The sequence below is a fragment of the Sciurus carolinensis genome, chromosome 16 (genome assembly GCF_902686445.1).
Source record: "Sciurus carolinensis chromosome 16, mSciCar1.2, whole genome shotgun sequence".
Classification (NCBI taxonomy): domain Eukaryota; kingdom Metazoa; phylum Chordata; class Mammalia; order Rodentia; family Sciuridae; genus Sciurus; species Sciurus carolinensis.
The window spans coordinates 48,507,082-48,523,541 of NC_062228.1; the positions used below are offsets into that span (position 1 = coordinate 48,507,082).

At 54.8% G+C, this 16,460-nt stretch overlaps 1 protein-coding gene across 6 annotated transcripts in view; it reads left to right on the forward strand.

Moving 5' to 3' along the window:
* The window catches only part of Sipa1l3 (signal induced proliferation associated 1 like 3), a 223,067-nt gene extending 206,834 nt beyond the window's left edge, over positions 1-16,233 (forward strand). For 5 of the 6 annotated variants that reach the window (XM_047530128.1, XM_047530130.1, XM_047530129.1 and 2 more), the window contains 6 exons: positions 5,615-5,780; positions 6,485-6,734; positions 8,426-8,569; positions 10,523-10,658; positions 12,250-12,331; positions 14,040-16,233. In XM_047530128.1, the coding sequence (XP_047386084.1) occupies positions 5,615-5,780; positions 6,485-6,734; positions 8,426-8,569; positions 10,523-10,658; positions 12,250-12,331; positions 14,040-14,183 (922 nt within the window). In that variant the 3' untranslated portion in view covers positions 14,184-16,233. The remainder of the gene's footprint in view (positions 1-5,614; positions 5,781-6,484; positions 6,735-8,425; positions 8,570-10,522; positions 10,659-12,249; positions 12,332-14,039) is intronic. The other variant, XM_047530134.1, reaches the window with a different exon arrangement.
* Positions 16,234-16,460: the final 227 nt, after the last annotated feature.

Sequence of the window (16,460 nt, forward strand, 5' to 3'; positions counted from 1 at the left end):
CACCCTCAGCACCTCACCTCAGTGGGGCGCTCTGGAGGACCAAAGGGCTGGAGCTGCCCCTGCAGGCAAGCGACTCTGGCACCAGAGCCTCACGAGCCCAGCACAGCCACCATGGGCCTCTGCAGAGCACGGCCACACCGACAGCCTTCATCTCAGTGCTGAGCCAATGAGTGGCAGCATGGCGGGGGGTCATCTCCAGAAACTGAGGAGGAGGCAGGCCCTTGGGACAGCTTCTGCATCACCTCAGGGCAGAGTGGTGGCTAGGAGGAAGCCCCCCCCGCCCGTCACAGCGGAGGACCCAGGGCCCAAGCAGCCTCATCTCTAAGGAGGGACGCCACAACTCAGGCAGAGCCGTTAGGGCGTGAGGAGGAAAAGCGAGGGCCTGGGAGGGATGGGCACTCTGGAGGTGGGCAAGTTTGTTGCTGCCACCATTGCTGCACCCGCACCTGAAGCAGAGCCCCAAGGGTCAGAGGACTGGGGTCTTGGCTCTGTGTCACCGTGGTGGAAGCTCCTGGGGGGTCAGTCGCTCACCTGGAGCGCACAGGTGGTCCTAGATCCTGTCCTGCAGTCCCCATGAAACACCTGGCCACCCACAGCTGAGGGCCCAGAGCACCAGGAGTTGTGGGTCACGTGCTGCTTCCTTCATAAGCACTGCTCAGGGTGACTCAGGGCAGCAGGTGGACATGGGTTCTGAGTGTCCTTGACTTCCTGTGCCTTGGTTTCCCCAGCCAAAGGCAGGAGGCAAGGTGTGCCCGCATTCCAGGGGGTGTGGGGCAGCCCTGGCTGGAGGGTGGTGGCACTTGTGGTCTCTGGGCATTCGGCCTCCTCCTTCCTCAGGTTCAGAGCCCCGCATCCAGCTCAGGAGGGACCCAGGGAAGGCCTGGTTCCACAAACCCAGTCCCCCCAACACAGCAGGGCTGTCCCCCGCCTCTTCTCCCTGGCTTCTCCCGGCCGTCCTTCCAGGACCATCGGCCTGCTGCCCGGGTGCCGCCCTCACAGGGATCCTTGCCAGCTGCATTGGCAGAACCCCCAGCTCAGCCAGGCTGACAGCGGTGCTAATTAGCTTAATTAACCAGGGCCCCGGGGAACCCACCCCAGTTGGAGTCCAGAACTCTGAGTCCTCTGGGACTGGACCAGCCACGTCCGACCCGTTGGTCACCTTCGCCTCCTGGCCCGTCCGTCGGGGAGGAGTTGGTGCTGCCTGGTCCCGACTGCAGGGGCACCTGCGCCGTCTCTCCTCTCGTGGAAGCCAGCCCGAAGTGCTCTGCCCGCGGCAGGTCCACACAGACACATGGTAGGCCAGAGGCATTCTGCCCAGTCCCATCAGACAGCGCCTTGACGCCGCTTCCTCATTTACGCTTTGAAAGGTAGAGTGGTGAAAACTGAAGTAGTACAAAAGGATCTGCAGTGAGAGAGAAGCCTCTCCCCAGCCCCCAGCCCCACAGCTCCCTCCCAGAAGCAGCGCTGTTTCATTTCTTGTGCCTCTGGAAGGACAGGTGCCTGACACAGCAGGAAAGGTGACATGTGCTCTTCCCTTGCTCCCCTCGACATATCAGCATGGCCACCTGTCCACGTGTGCTTCTGCCTTCCTCCCTTGCTCTTTTCTCTAAACATCTCTTGGCACTGGGTCTGAATTAGGGCATGCAAGGTGGCCTTGTTCCTATGAGCAGTCAGAGAGCAGTCCATTTCATCCCCAGAGGGCATTAGGTTTTGACAGTTATGGAGAGCAGAGATCTAGAAAAAAAATCAAGATTAGACATGTGTAGGCATAGTTCGGCTTGGTTGGGTTGGGTTTGACTTTTTTCATGCTGGAGATGGAACCCAGGGGCTCACACATGCTTAGCATGCAGGAGGCCCTGAATTGGATACCCAGCACCAAAATAATGAAAAGAGCCAGGCACAGTGGCACATACCTAATATCAGCAACTCAGGAGGCTGAGGTAGGAGGATTGCAAGTTTGAGGTTGGCCTCAATAACTTATCAAGACGGTTTCCAAAAAAAAAGGCAGAGAGGGGAGGGCACTGGGAATGTGACTCAGTGGTTAAGTGTCTCTGGATTCAATCCCCAGTATAAATTTTTTAAAAAATATCTGAAGAGACTAAGGAAAACTAAAATGATCAACTAAGGATTAGGGATATAGCTCAGTCGGTAGAGTACTTGCCTAGATTGCAAGCATGCATAAGGCCTTGGGTTCACTGAAAAAAAAAAAATCCACTGAACAGGATTTTGCCATGCTTTTCCCCTGTAGATGTGTTTGGCAGCCTACAGAGCATCAGAATACTGAGGCTGCCATAGAAGAGAGGGTGCAGACGGAGGGTCAGAGGAGAAGGTTCTAGCATGATTTCCTCCAGTGAGCCAGCCTTCCACTTAAGAATTAGGAATTCGTTGTTAAGAGTACTAGAGGTCCCGGAGTCTGGGAAGGTGATTTAAGGAAATGAACACAAGTGAAATAGAACAGGGAAGGAGTGTGTGTGTGTGTGTGTGTGTGTGTGTGTGTGTGTGTGTGGTTTCTTTTGTTTTGGTGCTGAGGATGGAACCCAGGGCCTACCACAGCTCTACTACTGAGGCCACACGCCACACCTACTGCCTCACCAGGGCAGTGGGCCAGTGCTGAAGGAAGATTCTGGAAAATGCCAAAATCAAACGTGGGGGAGGAAGGGGGGCCCTTCCATCTTCCGTGGTGAAGGGGTGTGTGCATCTCTCTCTTCTCCTGTCTCTGTGTCTCTTTTCTACTTTGTCCTCTGGATCTAAAGCTTCTCATGTGCCCAGAGAATACACCTGCCTGACATGGGTGGAGCCCCACTGCCCCCGGCCTGGAGCTCTCACTGGGGAGGAGTATGACCTACAAGAACACGCCTGGCACCCTCTCCTCTTCCCTTGGTTAAAATCCCAAGGTTGGTGACTGAGGAAAAGAAAGAAAATGCAGACTTCAAAACCCTCGGGAGCCCAAGGCATCTCATTTCTTTTCTAGGCTTAAAGACTGGCTCTCGTTCTTGTACTACAAAATGATGAAGGCTAGGAATCAGCCTTTTTAAACTAGTTGTTAGTGTTTTGTTATCATCATTAGTATTATTATGGTAAAAGAAATTCTCAGTTCAGAAAGGCGTCAGATGAAAAGTAAAAGTCCCACTTTTCTACCTCCTGTTCCCCCAGGTAATCATTATTCATTTCTTCCAGAAATTTTTTTCTGCATACAGAAGCATATTTTTTAAAAAACATTTTTAGTCATAGATGGACACAATACCTTATTTATTTTTATGTGGTGCAGAGGATCAAACCCAGTGCCTCACACATGCTAGGCCAGCGCTCTGCCACTGAGCCACAGCCCCGGCCCCTGAAGCATATTGAATTAAATGTGATCCTGTTACACGCGCTGTCCAGTTTTTATTCCATGTGTGGTAGTAACGTGGCAGTCAATGTGGCTGGATCCTGGAAAAATAACCAGTCCTCGGTGCCCTTGGATTATCGTGTTTAAGCTTTACCAGACAGTGCTGTTCCAGGTGGGGTCTCCTATTGGAGCAAACCGGTGTAGCCTCTGGTGCTCACCAGCGCTTTCGTTTTCTGTCCCCGCAATTAGAAGACACCAGGGGAGAAGGTTGTTTTCACCTGGAAGAGAAGCAGCGAGCACCTTCTGCAGTGTTCCGCCATCTCTGCCTCTGTACTACAGTGACGTGCAGGCACTGACTGTCTTAACACCCCAGGGGACGTACTGCTAGTTCACAGTATCGGCAGCATAGTGATGATAGGCTCTGAAGACTTGGAGAAGAAGAAGGAGGGGAGCATGAGAGGGCGGGAAATTCTAAGAAAACGCAGGGGTCTGCCGTGCAAGTCTCTAGGGGTTCTGTGGTCTGGGTCATGTTAGGACAGCTCACAGGGCTGCCTTGTTTAGGATAGTCCTTCACGTTGTTCGGTATGCCCTTTCTTGGCCATACAAATTCTAAGTTGATATTATCTCTAAATGTTTCTGGAATTTCTGTAGTTACAGTGATCTGGTTAGAAACGTTTTCAAAGATTGCTGCATTTTTTTCTTATCTCTTGAAGGAATAAAACTCGTTAGGCAAAAAAAAAAAAAAAAAAAAAACCATGGCAGTCAAGCTCGGTGGTGGCAGCTGTAGATGCTGCAGCCCGCTGGCTTAATTTGAATCCTGACTCCTTCCTCCACAAACTGGGACTTTGGACAAGTGGCTGAACTCTGTGCCTCAATCTCTTCATCTGTGAAATGAGATATGAGTCATGCTTACTCATGTGACTGTGGTGAGGCTCACGGGACTTCATATCTGTGCCCAGGGAGCCCGGGCCTTGCTATGGTGCTGCTATTTCTACTGGCCTGACAGACCAGGGACAAGGACAACTACAGGTCACAAGAGCTGCTCTAGGGAAAAGTGAAGAGAGAGCTTGGTGAAAGGCAGGGCCAGTGTCGACTGCGTTCACCTCCATGCCTCAGTTGCCCATCTGTGAAATGGGGATGATACAAAGAGTGGCTCCTGTGTGGTTTGAATAAGTAGCACACGCAAAGCCCTGGAATGAAGTGGGTCTGGTGAGGGTGGTGTCATTATTTCCCTGAGGGGGCGGCATTGCCTCGGATCAGGTCCCCATTTCACCAGGAAGCTTAAATATTTTTACCAGGAACCTTAGACTTGAGCCCACAGTCTAAACACAAGAGTAGGCCTGGCCCTGGGGACCACTGAGTGGATGACAGGGAGCCAGGGGCAGCCTTGCCAGCCTGGAGCCACAGGGGACAGTGGTGGAGCCCCACACAGCAGGGACATGAGGTCTAAGCATCTAAGAGGTTCGGGGGCCTATTGGGCTGAGGTCAGCTGTCACGAGGGCAGCCTCGTATCCCTAGCAAATCGGGACCTAGCACTCCTTAGTTCAGAACTGCAGGGCTCCCCAGATGCAATCCCAAGTCCCCATGTGACCCACAAGTCCCACACCATCTGCCCCTGTTCCCTGAGATCTCACCTCCCACCTCTTGCCCTCTCGCCCCATTCCTCCAGCTCACCAAGCTCGTTGCCTCTCATGGCCTCAACTCTTGCTCTTTCCTCCACCTGGAAGCTCTTCCATGGAATTCCTTCCTTCCAGTCCCCCCCGACCCCCAGGTATCACCCCTTCAGAAATGCCCTCCCCAGCTCCCACCCTTTGCCTGGCTTTGTTTTTCTTCAAAACATTTCCCTCAGCCAAGGTGTGGTGGTGCATGCCTCAGGAGGCTGGGGCAGGAGGATCCCAAGTTCAAGACTAAGCCTCAGCAACTTAGCATAGAAAGGACTGATGTAGCTCAGTAGTGGAGCGCCCCTGGGTTCAATATCCCTGGAAGTGCAAAAAAAAAAAAATTCTCTCCAGCTCACCCACAGGGTCCTCTGTTCGTTTGTTCAGTGTTGGTCCCTAGATATGGGCTCCATGTCCCTGCTGTTCCCCAGTCCCTGGAACAGGCTCAGCCAGAGTATGTTCCCAGGACGTGTTTGTGGAGGAGTAAGTGTACGTGGTGGCCCGAGTGCTCGTCTCTGGCACTTTGGCAGGGGCAGCAGGTATGGTCGCTCACCGAGGCAGCTGGCTGTGGGTCCCCACGGCTTTGCGAAGTAGCTGGAGGCCCCCGACTCTGGCACTCTCGTTCCAGGCAGGTGGACACCAACACGAAGAATGTCTTCGGGCAGCCACGGCTGAGGGCATCCCTGCGAGACCTCCGGTCCCCTCGGAAGAACTACAAGTCCACCATTGAGGACGACCTGAAGAAACTCATCATCATGGACAACCTGGGGCCAGAGCAGGAGAGGGACACAGGGGTGTGTGGCCAGATGGCCTGGGGTGGGAGGAGGGAGTATCCCCCCATGGTCACCCCAACCTCTTTCTGCCTGAGCTACAACCTTTGGCATCTGGCAGCCCTGGGTGGGTGTGTGAGTGAGGACCCTACTTTCATTAGGAACAGAATCAGAATTTAGGCCTTAGGCAAGCACCAGAAGGCCTGGCGCACACCCCCCTCCAGAGCCCAGAGCTTGGGGGCCAAGAGTGGAGCAGGGGTCCCAGGAGAGACTGCCTCTCATTCCCCACAGATAGGGCAAGGCCAGAGCCGCAGGCACGTGGTGCCTCCACTGTCCCCACTTCCCTTCACCTCTCGTCCTTGCCTGCCCTAGATAGCCTCACTGTCAGGCAGGCGCATTTTGTGGGGACTGAGGGTGGCCCCCAGGCTCCCCAGGTGAGTCCCACAGCCCAGGGCACAGGGGAGGAGGGCACTTTGGTGTCATTAGTGCCCACTGGAGTCGCGCCCAGCCTGGCTCTCGTGGGCCCATGTGGCTCACTACCTTCCCTAACCTGCTTGGCCTGAGCCTCGGACCTTTACCCACCAGAAGCCAGGCTACAAGTCAGGGAAGGGGAGCCCCGGGGTAAGCTGGGTGCTGTGATCAGAAACGGAGGCTGGGGAGCAAGACGCCCTTGAGGACCAACCAGGGGCCCCGCTGTGACGCTGCCCCCACACCCCACCCTGTCTCAGCAGCAGTCCCCCCAGAAGACCCTGCAGCGGACACTGTCGGACGAGAGCCTGTGCAGCGGACGCCGGGAGCCCAGCTTTGCCACCCCGGCCAGCCTGGAGCCGGGCCTGCCCAGTGACGTGCTCTTCACCAGCACCTGCGCCTTCCCCTCCAGCACGCTGCCAGCCCGCCGCCAGCACCAGCATCCCCTCCCGCCCGGCGGCGGCCCCAGCACCATCCCTGCCACCGGCAACGGATTCCCGGAGAAGAAATGTAAGCCTGCGCACCTTGTGGGACCTTCCGGAGACCGTCTGGGTCGGCTCATCTGAGGGAGGGAACTAGGTTGCCCCTGAGCTCCAGAGTGCCTAGGGTTGGGCACTGAATGTCACCCCAAAAGCAGGGGATGCAGGGGATTGCTAGCCAAGCAAGTCTGGTCACTGGAGACCAGACTGAATTCAGCCCCTCTGGGTGCAGGCCTGAGGGCAGGGACTAGCTGCCCCAGTGCCTACCCGCAGCCTCCCAGTTCCTGCGCCAGGCAGTTTACTTGGTGAACATTTTCTTACTGACCTGGCTCCCCAAATTTGCTGTGGTAGGGAGAGTGCAGCGGTGTGATTTCTCCATACCTTTATTCATCTAGCAAGACACTATGCACACCACCCCCGTCAAGCCACAAAATGAGACATGAGCTTGTGTCCCAGGCCTTTACCACAGATGAGACTTGTCTGTGCCTCAGTTTCTTCAACTGTAAAATGTCACCAGAGGAGCCAGGTGTAGGAGGAGCCAGGGAATTTCGTGAGGCCCTAAGCAACATAGCAAGACCCTGTCTCAAAAAGTAAGAAGGGCTGGGGATATGGCTCAGTGGTTAAGCGCCCCTGGGCTCTTCAATCCCAGAGCTTAGTGGCAGAGAGTTTGCCTAGTACGTGTGAAGCCCTAAGTTTGATCCCCACCACTGGGAAAAAAACATCTAAATGTTTTTAACATCTAAATGTGTAATTAATACTGAAAATCTACTGACTGCTTATTTTTGTTGATAGGGGTTTGGAGGGTTTTGTCTGTTTGTTTTTGTTGTGTTGTGGTTAAGGTACCAGGGATTGAACCAAGAGCACTCTACCACTGAGTCACACCTCCAGCCCTATTTCGTATTTTATTTAGAGACAGGGTCTCACTGAGTGGCTTAGTGCCTTGCTTTTAAGGGACCTGGCTTTAAACTTACTGTCCTCCTGCCTCAGCCTCCCGAGCCTCTGCGATTACAGGCGTGGTGCCCAGCTACCTTGTGGGTGTCTCATTGGCTTCTCTGCCTGACACCTCCAGAAACGAGCTGCTCCCTCCACTCCAGTCTTCCCCATTTGAAACCAATCCATTGGCTGTACCCAGACCCAGCAGCACCTGATGGCATCCTAGACCCTTCTCTTTGTCTCACACCCACATCCACTCTTCAGACATTGGTGGCTCCACCTGCAGATAGATCCAGAACCTCTTCGCTCGCCCCCCTACCGCATGGCCTGCCCTGTCCCACCCCACCTCCTTCTGAATCCCACAGCAGCCTCCTCGCTGTCTCCCTGCGCCCGCTCCTCCCTCCCTCCAGCCAGAGGGCGCCTGAATGCCTGAGGCTGGAGTCTTCCAGTGACATCATGGCACTCTGGGTAAAAAAATAAAGCCTTCAGTGTGGCCCACAGGATCCGGCCCTGTCCTCTGACTTAACCTGCCACTGCTCTCTCTGTCCCAGCTGGACCTCCTCAGTGTTCCTTAAACCTACAGCATGTTCCTGCCATTCCATCTGCCCTAAATGCTATTCCCTAGATCTGCTCAAAGGTGACCTTCTGAGAAGGCCTCCCCAGCCCCCTGTTGAAAGTTGCACCGCACAGCATATAGCATTCCAGTTACCCCGCTGCCGCCGGAGCCTCTGATACGCAGGGAAAGTATTCGTTCACCACTCACATTGCGCTCAACCATCTCCCCACTAGCTGCCATCTCCGCCTCAGAACTGTCACTGGCTGAGGGACGGGACCGGCCCCTGCGGCGCCTGGACCCTGGGATGATGCCACTGCCTGACACAGCTGCTGGCCTCGAATGGTCCAGCCTGGTGAACGCAGCCAAGGCTTATGAAGGTAGGTGCCTTCCACCCAGCCCATTCAGCGCCTCTTGTCCTCTGGGCTGGAAGGATCAGTGCAGGGCCTGTGGCTTTGCAGGGGATTGCACCCAGGTCCCAAAATCAGGGAGCCATGTCACTTGTTCAGTGTGTAGTGTTGTCTCTGATCTCCAGCCCTGGTGTAGCAAACAGGGTGAGCCTCCCAGGGAGGCTGCACTTCATCTAGCGCTCAGTGTGAGTCTGCAAAGTTCCATCCCAGGAATATACTAGGACTCCGTGTGCAGAGGAGGAAACTGAGGCCGGGCTGCCACAAAGTTGGCTGTGTTTTGTCGCCTGACACATGGGGTCAGGATTTGAACCCAGGTCTGAACAGCCTCCCAAAAAAATAGGCATAGGCTGGGCACAGTGGAGCACTCCTGTAATCCCAGTGGCTCAGGCTGAGGCAGGAGGATCACAAATTCAAAGTCAACCTCAGCAACAGTGAGACACTGAGCAACTCAGCAAGACCCTGTCTCTAAATAAAGTATGAAAAAAAAGGGCTGGGAATGTACCCCTGGGTTCAATCCCTAGTACCCAAAAAAAAAAAAAAAAAAAAAAATGACGAGGTGACCCACAGAAGGTTGGGGAAGAGGGATGATGTGTAGCCAAAGGGCCTGGAAGGAGCCAGGCATGGCAGCACAGCCCCCAGCAACTTGGGAGGCTAAGGCAGGAGAATCTCAAATCCTAGCACAGCCTGGAAACTTAGTTAGGCCCTGATCAAAAAGAAAAAGGGCTGGAGGTGTGACCCAGTAGTAGGGCACCCCTGGGTTCAACCCCAGCACCTCAGAAAAGGAGAGAGAGACAGGGAAGGAGGGAAACGTTCAGCTCCTGGAAGCAGGGGAATCCCGGGCCTGCAGCGGAGGGAAGGAGGGTGCTTCCAGCTCATTTCTGTTACTTTGGTTTTGTTCGGTGGTGCTGGGGATGAACCCAGGGCGCACCAGAGCTCGGCTAGCGCTCTGCCACTGAGCTCCACCCCGCAGTGATAAACTGAGATGTAAAGAGAAAAGGCCAAAGTGGGGACAGGGAGTGGCTCTGAGGAAAAGCCAGTCCAGTTTTCACCGTGCTGTCCTTTAAATAGATGGAGAGGCTAAACGGGTAGAGCCCCTTGCCTCCTGGGCTTGCCCTCCAGCCCAAATGGCAGCTCCTGCCCTCTTTAGACCTGGCACAAAGTCACCTTGTTTCTGATGCCCCTGAATGTTCCCTTGCATGGCCGTTCGTGACTCGTGTCCACTATTTCTGGACATTGGGCTGTCACCAGTTCTTGCTGTTACTAAAAGACGACCCAGCAGTCGTGTCTGAGGACGGCACACCTCAGGCCTGCCTGACGCTAGGGAGGCCCAAGAAACTGCGTCCCACCTGCAGCCGTGTCACTCCTTCCTCTCTCCGCGGAACAGTCTGTCTGCTGCTGGGGCCCTGGAAACCCTCCTGGAAGGCGCTGGAGCGGTGCAGCGGCCCCATGCACCCTCGCCCCCTTTACTTCCTAACAAAACCAGGGCGTTTGTCCTAGGAGCCGGCCAGGTTCCCCGACTGGCACGCCTCGCTCGCAGTGTCACTGAGCTCCTTGCCTGTGCCTGCAGTGCTGCGTGTGCCTGGAGCTTGGTCCCCATCAGGACCAGGTCTTAGTGCGTGTGTTCTCATTCTGTTTGGTTGGGGTTTTTTGGCAAAAATCCACCCTAAAGGCCTTTGTGATATATCAGAATGAAATAGAAAATTCAGACAGGCCCGGGGCGGAGCCAGAGGCAGAGCAAGCACGAGGCTCTGGTGCCGTTCTCACCACCGCAGAAAGAAAAAAAGGAAAAAGAAAGTGTCGTGGAGGTTTGGGCAGGAGGCTTATAGGGGAGGCACGGTCAGTCATTTGGGAGAGAAATGGGGAGCCCCGCCTGCCCACCCATGAGAACTCAGCCCCTCTCCTCTCTCTCCCTCTCCCTGGCAGTGCAAAGAGCCGTCTCGCTCTTCTCTCTAAACGACCCAGCCCTGAGCCCAGACATCCCACCTGCACACAGTCCTGTTCACAGCCACCTGAGCCTGGAGCGGGGGCCCCCGACCCCCAGGACCACCCCTACCATGAGGTGAGGTTCCCTTGGAAACATCCAGTGACCGGCAACCCAGGTCCCTACAGGCAGGATTCTGTGCAGTGGAAGAGGGACACAGGGAAGAGGTAGCTGCTGTGGGTCACCCCCACCACTCTTGGGCAGGAGGTCCCCTCATCTAACAGATCGGCACCATTACACTGTGCCAGTCTTGCACTGGGGACCAGCTGTGGCCAAGACGGACTCCTCCCCTGCCCTCATGAATCTCTCAGTCCACTGGCAATGACACTTTGCATAGACCTTACACAATTGTGTCACTTCCAACTTTTAGTTAAGCAGTGTCCCACAGCCTCCTGGCTCATCTGTCTACTCCTTGGTGTCCTCTGCGGATTCCCAGGTGACACAGACTGGTATGCGACACCTTTCAGGTCTGCCCTGATGAGGCCTATGCCAGGCCATCCGGGGACCCTGCAGTGATTGAGGCCAAGCCCTGCCCTCGCGAGTCTTCATGGGGAGAGAGGACAGAGATGGATGTCACGCTGTGCCGTTGCTCACATGGCTTCTCACAGCCAGTGCAGTGTATTTGATTCTGCTAGATCAGCAGAAAGTGAAACCAAGGAGGCAGAGAACGTAACGGCCACTCTGCCTGCGTGATGCATTCACGTGCGTCTGCTGGCCTCACAGCATAGGGTCCCAGACACCACACGGCCGGTGTGTTCTGTGGGCGACGGGAGCTTTTATTGAAGGTGATTTTGATTCTCGCTGGTTTCTGCTCCACACACTGGCCTCAGCCCAACCTCCATGGAGATTGAGACCCACTGTAAAGATGAGAGAGGGGCACATACCGCTGCTGCTGCAGGAGCCATGGGCATGGGAAACGGCAGACCTGCAACCCCTGGGCTCGCTGCTCAGTTGGCCTTAGCCCCGGATGGTGACCTCCTCCCCTTGGTCTCCCACCTCCCACTGCAGGTCCCTAAGATTAAGAACCCTGGAGGAGGGAAAAAGGGGAGGGAGAGGCAGGGGGCCCTGGCGCCTCACCTCCTTCTCCCCTGGGCAGCTCGCCTGACCCCAGCCCCGCAGCCCATCCTCCAGGTGTGTGGGCCCAGCGTCTGCCCTGTGGCGGCACCTTCAGACCTTGCTCTGGGCAGGGAGGGGATGCCTGTTTCTCCCCTGCCCTGCCAGGCGAGCTCAGGTCTAGACGAATCTGCACAGAGGAGGAGCCCCAGGCAGTGGGGTTCAACTCCAGCACCAACACAAGGGAGGACCAGTGGGTGGGCATCCTCCCTGTCCTATGTATGGTACCCCCAAAGGATACACTGGCTGAGACTCTTAGACTGACCCCACAAGTTGCCAGGTGGCACACAGTGGTGGGGGCAGTGGGCTCATCATTATTTCCAAACTATTGCCAGTCCATCCACTGCAGGCCCTTTGTCCGTTTGTCCACCCTCCTGCTTCCTGTGCCTAGAGCGGTTCCTGACCTGCAGATGCTCAGGAGATGCTGTAGAGTGGATTCTTTGTATCCCGTGGATAGAGAGAGGAGACTCTCCCAGAAGTCATGGACATGGCCTGTCCCTGGGGCAGGTGCACCCTTTAGGTGCCACAGGGCTGACCCTGTCCCCTGTCTTTCCAGTGAAGAGCCACCCCTGGATCTTACAGGCAAGGTGTACCAGCTGGAAGTGATGCTGAAGCAGCTGCACACAGACCTCCAAAAGGTGAGGCCTCATGGTGCACACCTGCTGCCCGCTTCCTGGCCCCACCAAGGCACCTGCCACAGCCACGTGGCCCCCGCCACAGCCACGTGGCCCCCATCCCACCCTTGTTCTGCTATTCTTAAATATAGTCACGAGTAAAACACAGAAAGTGATGGTTCTGAAGGCTAGGAAGCTCAGGAGACACTCTTAGACCGTCTCAGAGAACAAATTGGTCCGACCTTTTTTGGGCAGCAATTGGGCAATATTTACCAAAATGTAATTATAGACCGATGTGGTGGTACTTCTGGCAACTCAAGAAGCTGAGGCAGGAGGATCGCAAGTTCTAGGTCAGCCTCAGCAACTTAGTGAGTCTCAAAAACAAAAACTCAAAAGGTCTGAAGATGTAGCTCAGTGTTAGGACACCCCCAGATTCAATCCCCCACTGGGGGATTATAGGTCTGGGATTATTTTACAGCTCAGGGATAGAGTGTTTGCCTAGTGTGCCCAGGGCTGCAGGTTCAAGCCCCAGTACCACAAAAAAAGAAAAAAGTTTAATTGTAGATCTAGTTGACCTGGAAATTCCACCTGTGGGAATTTGTGAGCATTTCCAGCTTGGGTACAAAGAGATCCGTGAGCAAAGATGTTCATTGCTTCACTGTTGGCAATAAAAATGGGAGCCAGATGGCTGTCCATCAACAGGAGAAGGGTAATGTAAATTACAGGACACCCAGGCAGCAGAATAGTCTGCAGCCAATTAAAATAACAAATCTATCTATTGACTGACATGTAAGAGAAGGCCAATAACTGAAATATAAAACAAAGCAAGCTGCAGAGCTGATTCCTAGAATATTATACTTTTTTTTTCTGGTCTTTTTCCGTGGTGGGGATGGAACCCAGGGCTTCACACATGCAGAGCAAGTGCTTTACCATGGAGCTATGTCCCAGCCTGGTATTTTTCTGTTTTGTCTTTAAGTATTAACAACTAAGGATTAAGAGGGACATGTAGGGCTTGGGATATGGTTCCATGGTAGTGTGCCTGCCTGGCATGCAAGAGACCCTGGCTTCCATCTCCAGCACCACGCCAAAAAAAAAAAAAAAAAAAAAAAAAAAAGAATTGTCATGCAGGTGATGACATTCCAAATGGATCGTCTCTAGGGTGCACAAGAATGAGGAGAGACAGGGCAGACTTTTACCTGTCATTTGTATACTTTGGGGTCAAAATCAAAAGGCAGCATAAGGTACTCCTCCAGCACAGGAATCACAGCAGCCCAGGTTCAGACCCCCACCACCCTTAGCACTGTGTCACTGGCTTAGCATGTTGTCAGGAAGAGCCTCTTAGAATGGGTGGTAGGGTCTGCTCAGGCTGCCTCGCTGTGAGGTTTGGTCCATCTTCCAGGAAAGTGAGGCTGATGACCAAGTCCCTGGGTGGGACGGGGGTGGGACGAGGTGATGATGATATTGCGATGTTCCTCAAATGATTACTCCCAGTCAGGCCATGTTCTAGACCTTCGCATACCTCAGGGACCCCTCAGAACCACCCGGTCAGAGTGGAGGGAACAGGACCCAGAGACAGGATGTGACATGCCAGGGTTACCCAAGTGTGGGAGCAGAGTGGGGATTTGAACCCTGCAATTGGTTCTGGCCAGGGTTCACAGATCCCCAGTGCCACTGGCTGTTCTGGGTGCTACCAAGGCCACCAGCCTGATGCGCAGCCCTCCCACCCTCGCAGGAGAAGCAGGACAAGGTGGTGCTGCAGTCGGAGGTGGCCAGCCTGCGGCAGAACAACCAGCGGCTGCAGGAGGAGTCGCAGGCCGCCAGCGAGCAGCTGCGCAAGTTTGCCGAGCTTTTCTGCAGGGAGAAGAAGGAGCTCTGAGGCTGAGAGGCCACCAGACCCCTGGCACCTTGCCTGCAGGCAGGCCATGGGCTCCTGTCCTCCTCTCTTTCTGTAGGCCCCTGGTTGCCGGCATGACAGGTCACCTAGCCAGGGCCTGGTACCTACCGGGCCCGCAGCTCTCCACGTGGACTCGGAAACCCCAGCTAGCAGTGGGGCCTGCGGGAGCCTCCCCAGGCTGTGAGCCAGGTCCACTAGTGGTTTTGGGACTCTGCACTGCCCCCGTGTCCCTGAGGGTCACCTAGCCTCTGCCCAGGACCCAGCTGTGGGAAAGTGAGAGGGGGCGCAGAGTCAGTGTCCAGCCCCCACTGCTCCCAGAGTTCACAGCCAGGTTTCTTCACCACGTGCAACAGGCCTGGCTCATGGGCAGAGCCCCTGCATGAAAAAATATGGCGTGAAATGAGTCTTCTACCCCCACACCCCAAAGACGCGAGCGCCCTCAGGGCAGCAGACTAGGGCTCTCTGGTCCCCAGTGTACTCGCTCCAAAAAGCATGGATGTCATCCCTTCCCAGCCCACTCCTCCCACAAAGCAGCCAGGAGCACTTTCATAGAGTTTGAATTATTTTCTCGGAGGCCCTAGGATGGAGAGCAGAAAACCCCAGCATCCAGAGGCCACTTCTTTGAGAGAAAAACTCTATTTGTACAAACAGGACAGTTTATATGATCTTTTTCTATCAGTTCCTCTCCCACCAGAGGCCACCATGCCTGGGCTTGGGTCCCCCAGGCCCCTCCACTTTGAGCTACTGACCTGGCCGGACCAGACTGTCCGGCTCTCTCTCCTCCCAGCACGACCAAGCCCTGACCAGCAGCCGTGGCCGCCTCTGGGCTCCAGAAGGCGCTGACGGAGCCCTGGGACAGGGCTGGAGAACAGCCTTCGTCTCCTGTCTGGTTCCCTTTCCTTGCAAGCCCATCTCGAGGCCCCAGTGATGGCCACCCAGACTCGCTCACTGTGCTCCCTGGGGAGCACTCGCAGTGCGAACCCCAGAGACGCTGTTCTAAAGGCAATAAGGGGTGGCTCGCCGGGCAGCCAGGCCAGTGCGGTACTATGCTATTCACCCAGGACACACGAGTTCCTTTTTTTTTTTCCTTTAAAAACAAAACAACAAAAAAAATATATATATATATATATTTATTTTTTCATGTAGAGTTGCGCCAGAACAAGTCTGGATGGCCACGGTCTGTGGATTACCCCAGCCTCAAGCTGGGGATCGAGGCATGTCCCCCATGGGTGGGGGGTCAGCAGGAGGACCCAGAGGACAGTCAGGGTAGGCGGGAAGGCAGTTCCCCTTTCTGGGAAGCACCAGGCAGGAAGGAGTTGGCAGCACGGGCTGCGCTTAGAGCCCGTGCCAGGCAGCTCGGCACTGGTCCAGAGACCCTGCTCTGTTCTCTTCAGGGCCAGGAACCTGAGGGTGGGGGCACGCTTTTGGGATCACAAAGATGAGGCACTCAGGGAGGTTGCCAGGCTGGAGGGGTAGGGGCCAGAGAAAAGGGTATTCATTGCGTCTCCCCATGATCTGCCTCTGGCCCCCAGCAGCCCTAAGTCTTCAGAGTAAAACCTCAGCCCTGCCACCTCCTTCCCCACAGCGGTGGCGAGAGGCCAGCCTGCCAAGGCCAGGCCTGCCCAGCAGCCCTCCCCAGCCCTGGCCAACTACTGTGATGTCTCCTTCCCTGGTCCCCTTTCCTGGGGGTTCTCCAGGTCCCCGCCCCACCCCTTTCCTCAGACCTTACCTGGAGGCTTTTTAAATTTTTTTCCCCCTCCTATCTTCAGATCATTCAAATCATTTTGGGGACCTAATCATGTACATTGACAAGTGTAAATTATGATTTTTGGTTTTATTTTCTAAGACTTTCTGCAAAACAAATCTATTTAATTTGAGGTTGGTGTTCTATCTGATGGCTGAGACAGCAGGCTTTTTTTCATGTTGATTTGTTTATTTGGTTAGTTACTCTTTATTGTCCCCCCCTCCCCCCATCCCTGTCTTGAGATTTTCTGGCATGTTTCTGGAGGTTTCAAAGGAAATAAATGTTTCATAGAAATGGCTTCTGTGTTCACTAGCTGGCCAGCTGCCTGGTCAGCATCAGCCCCTCCACTTAGAAGCCAAGAGACAGAATCCAACCTCCGAATATAAAGTGTACTGAAGTTTAAGAGTGAGGTTCTGCTGGGCGTGGTGGCCCATCACTCTAATCCCAGCATCTTGGGAGGCTGAGGCAGGAAGCTTGCAGTTTGAAGCCAGCCTCAGCACCTTAGCCAGACCTTG